The sequence below is a fragment of the Conger conger genome, chromosome 6 (genome assembly GCF_963514075.1).
Source record: "Conger conger chromosome 6, fConCon1.1, whole genome shotgun sequence".
NCBI lineage: Eukaryota > Metazoa > Chordata > Actinopteri > Anguilliformes > Congridae > Conger > Conger conger.
In genome coordinates, this window is record NC_083765.1 from 52447364 (window position 1) to 52459968 (window position 12605).

The following is a 12605-nucleotide window of genomic DNA, read 5'->3' on the forward strand; positions in this document are numbered from 1 at the left end:
ATTTGTGGTTTCCTTTCAATCAGCAGCCAATTATGGAGTTTGACACCCTTGCATTAAAAGCATGCAATTAGGCCACTGCGGTTTTCCCTGAACACAGCCAGCTTAGATAGCCGCAACCATGCCCCTGAGGGTAACGGGGGATTACCTGCATCAAGCTGCTCCTGAGGGAACACCAAAACCTCCTGGCCCGAAACCGTCAGAGGATCCTGGTGGTGTGTTTCACACCAAGATGCAAAACTTGCCACCTATAGGAGTAGGCCAATCTTAAACCCGATTTATACTTCTGCGTCGAATCTACGCAGAGGCTACGGCGTAGCCAAACAGCTTGTGCATTTTCTTCAAACGGATTGTGAGGCTTTATTTGGGGACCGTGCGTTTTCATACTTTCACGGTGTTTTTATAACACCTTCGACTCCTTTACATTATTATATTATTGGCATTTGGCAGATGCTCTTATCCAGAGCGACGTACAGTTGATTAGACTAAGCAGGAGACAATCCTCCCCTGGAGCAATGTAGGGTTAAGGGCCTTGCTCAAGGGCCCAACGGCTGTGCGGATCTTATTGTGGCTACACCAGGATTAGAACCACCAACCTTGCGTGTCCCAGTCATTTACCTTAACCAGCTACAGGCCGCCCTACCTTTAAAATCCACGTAGAACTTTCTGTGTACTTTATGTGGATTACACTACACTCTCGTGGGGAATAGACAAATAGCGTCTCCTGGGTTAAAACTGAGACGTACTGAATCATTATGAAATGGAAGCTCTGTGTGCAGTACTTCCTCCATCCTGCCTCTGCCTCAGCTCCACCAGCTCCACCAGGTCCCACATCGGCCAGCAGGTGTCGTCCTCATTTTCTTCAGGCTTCCCAGCGATGGCCTCATCCCTAGGCTCTGCAAATGTCACACTAGAGGCGAGGAATGCATGTGTGGCCTGACAGAGCTGTCTACACTGACTGCTGTAGCAAGGGTAGTGGTGGTTGGTGGGTGTCCTTGGTGGACAGCGCCCCCTTCAGGGCCTGAGGGGAGCCCACGTCCCTCTGCAGCTTGGTGTAAATGCAGGCCACCATTCACCGTTCACCCAATATGGATTATTTTAAAACCCTCAAATTGAAGCTAAATGTCTGCACTTTAACCATAGTGATGGTTTTATTTAAACAGTTTGTTTGCTGGAGTACAGAGCGAAAACAACAAAAATGAATCACTGTCCAAATACTTATGGACTGCACTGTAAGTTTTGGCTCCCAACTGGATTTCAAAGGGCCTTAATTGTAACCTTAACCCTATTTTAACCCTAACCCAACCCGAGGCCTGGGAGTCATCTCAAATCAGGCTTCTATTGTTTAAAATGTATTAAAAACTGACTAATAATTTAAGTATTCAGCACAAGTAATATAAGTGAATCAGTTTGAAGCGATTTATTTTTTGGACCCGTCCAAGACTTCCTCAAAAGAGAAACAATCCTCACACTCACCCAACCCGCACAAAAGGGAACCTAATTTACACGTGTCATTATTTCTCAATGAACAGCTTTATTTTTTATACACACAAAGGAAACTCATAAGATACATACTGTATAAGCTATTAGGAATGAGGTAGAGAATCAAAAGTAAATGACTCTAAAGCAAAATACTATTTCAGGACTTCTCTGGGTACCAAAGAAAACGCTTTACAATGCAGTCCGTAAGTGTTTGGACAGTGACACATTTTGTATTTGAACAGTGACTCATTGGCTCTATACTCCAGCAAACCAACAGCTGAAATAAAACAATCACTATATGGTTATTGTGCAGACTTTTAGCTTTAATTTGAGGATTTTAAGATCCATATTGGGTGGACCGTGGACAGTGTAGGAATTGTAGCCGTTGTTAAACAATTTTAGGAAACCAATTTTTTGGGACTAAAAGTAATGGCACATTTTGCTGCTCAAATGTTTTTTGGGAGTTTCATCATTTATGCAGAAAAGAGCTAGCAAAATGTTGAGAGTTGATTCTAGGAGTGCTGTCTGCATTTGGAGTCTGTATCTCAACAGGACCAAAGAAGTGTCAATGCCAGTAAAGCAGGCCATTATTAGGCCAAAAAATTAGGTGTGTCAAACCCTTGGTACACTGTTAAGAAGCAAGTTAGCACTGGTGAGCACAGCAATGGCAAACGACCCAGTTGATCACCAGAGACCAGTGCAGATCAGGAAAACTCTCCAGGATGTAGGTGTAGATGACCTCAATCCAACTGAGCATGCGTTTCCATTGCTGAAGGCAAACAGCAGGAGCTGAAGAGTCTATGGATGACAGCCTTCAGGCAGTCAATGATTGCAAAGGATTTGCAACAAAATATTGAATGACAACTTTATTTCAGTTTGTGTTAATTTGTCCGATTACTTTCGGTCCCCTAAAATTGGGGGGACTATGTATAAAAAGAGCTTTAATGCCTACACGGTTCACCCAATATGGATGTATAAACCCTCAAATGAAAGCTGGAAGTCTCCACTTTAACCATAGTGATCGTTTTATTTAAACTGTTTGTTGGAGTGGAAAAAAAATCAAATCATAAAAATTGTGTCACTGTCCAAATAAAGAATACAGTCTGCACTGTATGTGCCTTGCTTTTTTTTTAAGAGCATATACAATAATACAAACAGGAAATTTTATTTCCAAAGGAATCACCATCAAGCAGTGCAACGTGCATATTTGGATATACAGAAAAGCTTTCTTAATGCTGATGCATAAAAAAATAGTAAAAAAATAATGAAAGAATAGTTGGAAAAAAATCCAAAAAGCAGCATACCGTAGCTTTAAGCAGCGCAAACTGTCGTATTACGTATAGTGTGCAAGGTAAGCACCTTAACAGCATCCTGAGATGGTGAAATGGGCCCAGCTCTGTTACCACAGTGGTTCGAAGGTCCCGCAGAGTGGACTCCGGCTCGTCTCAGAACTACTGGCCTGTAAGGCGGGCTCCAGGACGCACTGAAGGATTCTGGCAGCGATATCAAGCGCACAGGGTAGACCAAGACAAATCTCCTCCAAGAGGGGAAAAAAAAAAGGTTTGCTCCAGGCTCTGACGGGGCCTCCGATGCAGAAGCAGCTTTAATCTGGCGATACATGGGCGGGGCGGGGCAGCCTGGCGCTTCACACAGAGTACTGCTTGGGCTGAGTCTTGGCGGCCAGGGCCCTCTCCGTCTGGGCAATGGCATGGGCAGCCCTGCTGTTCAGGAGTCGGCACTCTTGGAGAACGTCTGCGGGAGGAACACAAAGAGTCACTCGACAAGCCCTGTTTCTCCTCCTCTCAATGCAAATTTAAAATCCCAAGAGAGCCATATGGCACTCGAGCGCAACTACCGTTAAATCCACTCTCGACCTTATACCTTTTCAACCAATCAAAATATATATATATATATATATATATATATATATATATATGCCCAAGGAAAATAATGTAATTTATAGCATCTTAATTTGTGCATTATTATTAGGTTTGAAGTAAAAAAAAAAAAAAATGGCATTACCGCTAATGGTGGGAAAAACACAAACCATTGAATTGCTTGTAGGCTTCATCGATGATAGTGTTACTTGATCGCTTTATGTCCCAGTATCCGTCTTCAACCCAAGGCTTGCACTCAGCCACTTCTACCGCCTGTCCATTTCTAGCCATGCCTTCTGTGGATAAATAAATAATTCATTATCATTTTTTTTTTTTTTCAAGCCATGATTGTCACTCTATAGATAGCTAGCTACTCAGACAATGAGCGCTGATGCACATTCAGATTCGCCCATTCTGAGGTAGAGGCAGTGATGGGCTTGATTAGTATTGGCTGATACATATACAGCTGAATCACTCCAAACCCTACCACTGACAGTTATTTGGTTTGTACCAACAATGTCAGAATCTCTATCATTTTCCACATTCAGTGTGACTGCTGATGGCAGCAGGATGAATTATGAAGTGTACATAAACATCTTATCTGCTCAAATCAAATGCCTGAAAACCCATTGGGCAATGTTTCACCTTTCAGCAGGACAATGACCCCAAACACACTGCTAAAGCAAATAATGGGGGCGAAGAGTGGAATGTTCTTGACTGGCCAATCACAATTGCACACTCTACATTTTTCAGGAACTGAATATGGCTGCAGTACAGGACTGGCAAAGCATCACATTTTACATTTACATTTTAGTCATTTGGCAGACGCTTTTAATCCAAAGCGACTTACAAGTGCATAGGTTCTTCCACAAGTCAAAGCATCACATCCATAACTAGGAAAATACACATGAAATGCTGTTCTAAACATATAGTCATCATAAGTGCCTTTTTTTTTTGGGGGGGGGGGTTAGACAAGATGATCACCAGAGAAGACGCCCAGCATCTGGTGATGTCTACGGGTCACAGACTTCAGGCTATAATTGAATGCAAAGAATTTGCAACCAAGAACAGAATATGATGACTTTATTTACATTTATGTTATTTTGTCCAATTATTTTTGGTCCCAGAGTCCCCCCCAAGGGACTATTTCTAAAAGTAAAGAAATCACTAAAACATTTAAATATACGCGCAAATTAGCTGGTTTCCAAACCTTTTATCGTGTCGTCGATGTCTTTGCACAGTTGGTACAATTCACTCCCTCTTCCAACCACTCTTTCACCTGAAAGAGAACATTACATTACATTATTGGCATTTGGCAGACGCTCTTATCCAGAGTGACGTACAGTTGATTAGACTAAGCAGGAGACAATCCTCCCCTGGAGCTATGCAGGGTTAAGGGCCTTGCTCAAGGGCCTAATGGCTGTGCGGATCTTATTGTGGCTACACCGGGATTAGAGCCACTGACCTTGCGGTCCCAGTCATTTACCTTAACCACTACGCTACAGGCCACCCACAGGCCCGACCCAAACAAACACAGAGTGTAATGGGCAGGCCTTTCTGAATGGGTGTAGCATCAGGAAAGCTATCATTTTCTGTCATTAAATGGCTCTGTGGCCCAACTTTGTAAAACGAATCAGCAGGTCATTCACACCTCAATGTAGGTCCACCCATTCCTGGGTGTCCCAAGCCCCAATGTATCAATTTCATATCACATGACAAGTGTTCTGTTGAAATAGCTAATTATATGGTTATAGAGCCATTGTGGCCCATCCCAACAGAGGTCATCATCTGAGCAAAACTAACAGCACCGAGAGTGTAGGATTAATTTCATTGTCTCAATCAGGACCATTTGTTGATGTGAATGGTTTCTAGCTCTGCTGCAACCCATGCACACAGGTTGTGTTCGATGAGGTTCAGCAATATTGAGCTAATTTTCATAAAAGACCACACTATGTCACTCTGTGGCACACTATACAATTACTATCATTCAAGGATTCGCTCTGCTCAAACCTGCCGTGTACTCAAGCAACAAAGTGCTGAGAATGGAATCGCCTGTGTTTTGGCAGACACTCCATGGCGATCTCACTTTACAGGACTCTGAACCTCCGGTATCTGGGAGAGCTGGTAAATCTTGCACTGCTACATAATTTCACAGGGACACTCCCCCCTGTTCAATCTGCACTCTGCTCAGTTCTTCCACCAAGCAACACAAGAGGGCCCTGTCCACCATTCCAGGGAAACAGGTTCATTCAGATTGTAAATTCAGCCATATTGCATGGCCAGGCAGAGCAGCTCAACCAAAGTATTTTTCCAAAATCTCTTGTGTTTATTTAACAGACACTCACTGAGCACTTTATTAGGAACTCCTGTACACCTACTTGATGATGTGATTATCTCATCTGCCAATCATGTGGCAGCAGTGCAATGCATACAATCACGCAGATACGGGTCAGCAGCTTTAGTTAATGTTCACATCAACCATCAGAATGGGGAAAGAATTGTATCTATATGACTTTGACCGTGGAATGATTGCCAGACAGGGTGGTTTCACTGTGTTCTTGGGCTTGGAGGGCCCCCAAAACCTTTGGACCGTGCCAGTGCAAACTGTGGCCAGGAGCCACCAGGTGCGATGCACAATTGGCTCTTGTGCTGTCCAGCCAGAGGAGGAGTGCAGACCAGCAATGGTCACTGCGTCTCATTGTGCAACAGTGACCCCTGCTGGTTGATCGGGCAACAAGTGTCTTTCAAAGTGTACAGTGGGCCTCCCAATGGGAAGGTGTGAAGATGAGGAGATACTTACAACAGAATAAATACATAAATGAGCAAGCCATTCAGAAAAGGTGCTAAAACATAGAATAAATAAACCAACGTGTTACTGTTAGAAATGGCTCTATTTTATTGGTAGCAGTATTACGTTGGTTTATTCCTTTAGTGCTTTTGAGTGGCACTGTCACTTTTGGACTACCGTACTGATATGAAATCTAGAGGTCAGGGGGAGTTTAGTAAAGTAAAGTTTATCTAGTTTGTCTGAAGGGAGGCTCACTGACTCATACTTTAAAAAACACTGCTTCACCTCATGTCCGTGCAGGCATGACCTGAGTGGTGGGCAGGGGATAGTGGGTGCTAAATCTGAGTTGTGTGAGATATGCGAGTTCAAGCAGCATATTTATTTGCTGGCACATCTGTATTGGTTGGCAAGAGTCTAAGGTACATGACTAGGACCCGGAAGGTTAATGGTTCAATCCCGGGTGTAGCCACGATAACAATTGCACAGCTGTTTGGCCGTTGAGCAAGGCCCTTAACCGCACATTGCTTGAGGGGGGATTGTGTCCCCTGCTCAGTCTAATCAACTGTAAGTCGTAAACTGTAAACAGTAAAGCGTCAGCTAAATAACGGCAATGTAATGTAATGTAATGGGATGACATGCGCTTCAGAAGAGAGCACATGCGCTTCAGAAGAGAGCACATACGCTTCAGAAGAGAGCACATTCACTTCAGAAGAGAGCACATGCGCTTCAGAAGAGAGCACATGCGCTTCAGAAGAGAGCACATGCGCTTCAGAAGAGAGCACATACGCTTCAGAAGAGAGCACATGCGCTTCAGAAGAGAGCACATGCGCTTCAGAAGAGAGCACATACACTTCAGAAGAGAGCACATGCGCTTCAGAAGAGAGCACATGCGCTTCAGAAGAGAGCACATTCACTTCAGAAGAGAGCACATACGCTTCAGAAGAGAGCACATGCGCTTCAGAAGAGAGCACATACGCTTCAGAAGAGAGCACATGCGCTTCAGAAGAGAGCACATACGCTTCAGAATGAACAGCAGAGGCTGCAAAGTTGCAGCATGAGTATGACTGTGCGTTCCAAATTAGGGAGAAGAGGAAAAATAACAAATAAGAAAAGCAAATAATATCTTGTAATTTTCTTTTTATTCCAGCTATGGAATTTGATGCACTATAAAAGGCTTAGTTTCTGTACACAAAAACAGTTATTTCCACTTATTTGTGTATTCCCACTGTTCCCACAGTTGTTACCAAATGCATCCCGATAACATAAGTTAACTCACCATCCAGAACCTTGATGTTGGGGAACATTTCCAGGAGGACGTTTCTATATGCCGAGTTCTTACAAACTAAAAACAAAATGGGGAAAAAAAGAGATATGAAAACATTTTCAAAACGCTTTTATTTAAATGTAACGTATTACTGGTTTAATGTTCACTGAAAAGAATCGTGGATACCTGGATTTGTGTAGTTGTACAGGTTGTCATTAAGGCGAATACTCTCCATGTTTCTCAGAGACTGAAGGCAATGTAGGTTTTCAATACTGAAAGCAGCAATTAAGAAAAAAATAATAAATACCACCAATCCTGAAAATATCACTTTGGTTTCAAAAGATCAGTATTCAAAGCCTTATTGATTGAAAATAATTATGTATGATTGATGTCCAATGATTAAAACAGAAACAAAAATAGCTATAAATTCCTTAAAACTGTGGGGTTCAAACAAAGGAATTAATGAAAAAATACTGATGACACTACATAGTTCAACATATCCAAGTCTTACTATCCGAGTCAGTCAGTTTAGAATGGGGGTCTGTACCCCATGGAGAAAATGGTAGATTTAAGGATCATTTGCGGTGCATAAAAATCTCCTACTGTTTGAACCCAATTAAGAGCTATAGAGCTGGGAATAGCCAGAGTAATCACACATAACAGCTAGAGACAGCAGACAGAGGCTTCATTAACTCCACAAGCACATGCTGTCCACCACTGACTTGATGGACAGATAAAAAATAAAAAATAAAAGCTCTCCTCTGCAATATACTACATATTTTGGTTCAAATCAAGTCACTGCAGCCTTCTCTCGCAGGCCAAAGGGATGCTTGGAAAAAGGCCATTACCTGCTAATAAGGTTCCCAGCCACATTTAGACTCTGTAGACTGTAACAGGTGTTAATGGCTTCTGTAATCAAGACAACATACAACATTTCTAAGGCACGGTAGGTATGAATCCAATGTTAAAATTGCATAACGATAAACAAATTTAAACGATTACCATTTATAATTATTACCAGGACCAAATCAAATATATAACCCTGAAAAGGTTTGCAAAGAAATTACTGCACATGTAATAACTTAACATACAACTTCTACTGTATCTGATGAATGCAGACGTAAAACAAGCCTGACCTAAGCTGTTAATTCTGTTGGCAGACAGGTTGAGTGTGAGAAGAACGCGCAGGGAGGACAGGGGTGTCAGGTTTGTGATGTTGTTCCCGGAAAGGTCTAATCGCTCCAGGTTCATACACTCTCCCACGCAGCCCAGATCATATATACCTGCAAAAAAGTTTGGGTATATAAGCATTCTGTACATCCAGGCGGCTTCCCCACAATGTAAGGACATAACTTTAACTCAAAGGGATCTTACCAAGGCCTCTGAGTTTGAGAAACAAAATGGATTCCAGGTCAAACTCCCCTGTTCGGGACTTCAGCAGCTCGGCTGTAATTTTTGCAACTTCGGTTTCTGGAGGTACAGTAAGAGGGACAAGGTTGTTTTACACTGCAGGCATGAATCCACATATTTGTTGCTTTGTCTTCAAACTACCAGGAAGCCCAGACTCCAACGTGACTCAACCAGAACAGTTTCTTATTGAATCACTAGTCTGAGCCTCAGCCAAGCCTTTTAAATTTGGATTTGAATTGGTCAGGGTTATTTTGGTTACTGTTCGTCCCAATGATGCAGCAGGCAGCCTACCAGTTGAACTCAACGAGAGATGCATCTCTCATCTGTTGTGTGATACCTCTACTGAAGTAATGTGTGCTACAGGACGTGGTGTTGAAAACAGGCACTGGTTCACAGGGTGAAGGCAACAGGAGAATGCATGTGTCACTGACTGGGTGCAGGTCCAACAGCAGTAATATGAGAGGCACATTTGCCACATCCCTTTCTAAATCCGAGAGTGAATAATGTCAATAAATGATTCCAATGCACTCTTTTTTTTAAAGTTAAAAACCTTTATTAGCTTCAATGAATGAGATCTGGAGAAATGGCAATGAGAGGAGGGTGGGGCAAAACACCATTGCCAATAATAATCAAGGGGAAAACGCATTTGAAAAACATTTGCGAAAAATGTATCGTAGTTATAGAACAACTTCAAGTAAAGGGTAGGAAATCCAGCACACCATTCAAGCCTGGAAAAACTATCACTTTTAAATACAAATAGTGCAATTTGCAGCCTGTTCAATTTGTCATCATTGCACAAATAATTATCGCAATGGCAATCACTTTTTTAAAAAGTAGCAAGTACCAAGTACCAAGTACAAAGTACCAAGGACTGCTTAATAGTGTTTGGCCACTGGATTAGCCCTGTTGGCAATTTTAATTGCATATTTGTGTTATGAAACAGTCTTTTATTCTCAGTCTTTTATTATTCCAAAATTGCAGCTACAAGGAGAAACACTCCATATCGTGTTGCAATGAACAATGATCAAAGAGTTGATTTTATTGACTCGCCAGAGCTGCTGACATCATAAAGGGTTTACTTCATTGTATGTTTTAACAATGACTACAATACACCAACCACACCTAAATGTAGGCCTATCTCTTGGTTGCCAGTTTATGACAGAAGTTGTCAAGAAAATCTACCAGAGGCCATGAGGAATTAACTTAATCAGACAGAACAGAACGATTAACAAATAATATATTAAGTTACTTCCTTTTCTGGAAAAATTCTAATCTCAACTTGCACAATGAACTTGCGGTTCTACCTTTTCTCTGAAGTTGTTGTGTAGCAACAGTATGATTTCACTCCTTATATCAGGTTCTCCTTTTAATGTATTTATTTATTTTTACTAGGAACAGTGCACATTAATCAACATTTTCAGTTTCCACATCAATGTAAATGTGCCAGAGTTAGCTAATGAGCTCATTTTCATCTGTAGTCCCTAACCTGCATGTCATGGACTGTGGGAGGAAACCAGAGTACCCAGAGGAAACCCACACAGACACGTGGAGAACATACAAACCCAGGACCTTCTTGTTGTGAGGCAACAGTGCTACCCAGTCCACCGTATCCCTTGTGTCTCATTCCATGCTTTAAAGCCTTTAATTCTGTACAGCACCTTACACCATGAAGAAAGTCTATACAGGACTGCAACGTGTGTCTACATATTTTACTGTCACAAGGCTTTTTAACTGACAGAAAAGGAGTACCTTGGACTTGTTTTCTTTTTGACATTTGAAATATTCTTTTTCCCCAGCTTTTCTTGTTAGCCCTGAAGCAAAGCTTCAATGCTTCCTGCTTTATGTGGAGAAAATAATGTTTTTACAAATTCACACAGTGATGGTCCACCATGTTGCATGCACATATGTAACTGAAATAGGATATCAGAATAAATTGAACAACTAAAAATATTTCATTTTGAGCAAATATCCTACAATAACAGCTAGGATATACACTCAGTGAGTACTTTATTAGGTAGACCTGTACACAAACGTGCAAATATTTAATCAGCCAATCATGTAGCAGCAACAAATGCTTAAAAGCATGCAGACATGGTCAAGAGGTTCAGCTGTTTTTCAGACCAAATGTCAGGGACACACTGGTTAAAGATGACAGGAATGTGACAGTAATGCAAATAACCACATATTACAACAGTGGTATGCAGAAAAGCATCTCAGAACACACAATGCGTCAAACCGCTAAGTAGATAGGCTACAGCAGCAGAAGACCAATAAGTTTAAAAACAAATCATAATAATAAGTCTAATAAATTCATAATAAAGTGCTCAGTGAGTCAATACTTCACAACGATGAAAGTCATTTTAAGGCAAAATAGGGTAACCTTTCTGGGATCGCTGGTTGATGGGAGTTGAAACAGGGCCAGGAGCTTAGATAGCAGTTATTGTCTGGAGCTATAGCAGTTACTGTGAAAATCAGGGAATTATGTACTTAAATGTTCCTGTTATGCTGGCAGAATACAGTGGGGGTAAATCTGCGAATGGTCTCAAAATTATACCAAATGAATGGATTGTTTATGGATTGTTCTTTCCACTGTTGTAGATTTCCAAACATAATCCCGGGATAATATGATTTTTCTCATTAACCGACCGTGTTATAATACCTTGTAATAACACCCCACACTGAAATAACACCTGGCAATCTTCTAAAGCGGGGACAGTAGTGTAAATGTTTTCCGGGGGAAGAGCACCTTACTTACAAAGATGTTCCTCACTAGCACCTATTTAAAACTAATTTAAGGCACCACAAATGTGTCGCTTTTATGCCCAAAATTAACGCAAAAATAACAACTAGCCATGAAATTAATCAGGTACACGCACTCCGTTGTGATACACCTATATAGTTATTAAGATAGACATTATTAGGTTCGGTTGAAACTCACGTTAAATGTTACGCATTAACCTAAATATGTATTAAACTTATGAACTTTGATGGGTGACGTTATGGTTAACTGGTTACCTAGGGAAATAATGCCTACGACAAAAAGCATGAAATCTGTAAGACCCTAGCAACGTTAGCTAACTTAGTTGGCTGCCTTGTCATGTTACCCGTATCAGGGCTAGCGTTACCTGATTTCAGTATGAATTGAGACCTTAGGTCGTTTTGGAATCTAACAAAAGCTGGATAGCTAGACTAGCTAGCTCGTTGGTAGAAGAGAGTTAGCCGGTTAACATTACAGCGTGTAATTAGGCAAGTTAATTGGGTGACCCAAGTCATTTATTTTACAGCTTTCTTACGTTAACGTTAAATCCCGCATAATCACTGGAATCCCCGAGTGAATATACCCTTCAAATAGCCTGGCACTTGCCTGTTCAGCTGCGGAGATTCTGGAGAAGCTAAAGATAAGCTAGTTAGACTACAGCTTGGTCCCTGAATTCTTACCTTGGGCTTTGTCTTTTTTGCCATCCATTATCCTGATCTTTAAGGTGATGGTTAGCTCTGTTTATTACGTTACATTTATCTACACAACGCATGTAATAGCTGGCTACCGACGTCGTTATCTATGCAGCTAGCTGGCTGACTAGGCACTGCAAAATGTGTCAATTTATCAGTGGTCCTGGCAGTGGCTAGCCTAGCTAAATCGCGACGACAACTTGTTTGTTGCTAGCTATCAGTTTAGCTACTTCTGAAGGCTATTCTGATTTTTTTTTAAACTACTTGGGCCATTTAAAGTAAATGGACGAGACATAGATAAAGCATTATCATTTGGATCAGATAATGCATCCGGAAG

General features: G+C 41.5%; 1 protein-coding gene across 1 annotated transcript; it reads right to left on the reverse strand.

Annotated features, from left to right (window-relative positions):
- Window positions 1-2486: 2486 nt before the first annotated feature.
- LOC133131184 (leucine-rich repeat-containing protein 61-like) lies at window positions 2487-12605 on the reverse strand. The gene is made up of 9 exons (XM_061246403.1): window positions 12257-12605; window positions 8783-8878; window positions 8545-8691; window positions 8257-8317; window positions 7595-7680; window positions 7421-7486; window positions 4567-4635; window positions 3527-3652; window positions 2487-3231 (listed from the first exon to the last, which is right to left on the reverse strand). The coding sequence occupies exons 1-9, from the start codon at window positions 12282-12284 to the stop codon at window positions 3125-3127; spliced, it is 786 nt and encodes a 261-aa protein (XP_061102387.1). The 5' UTR covers window positions 12285-12605; the 3' UTR covers window positions 2487-3124.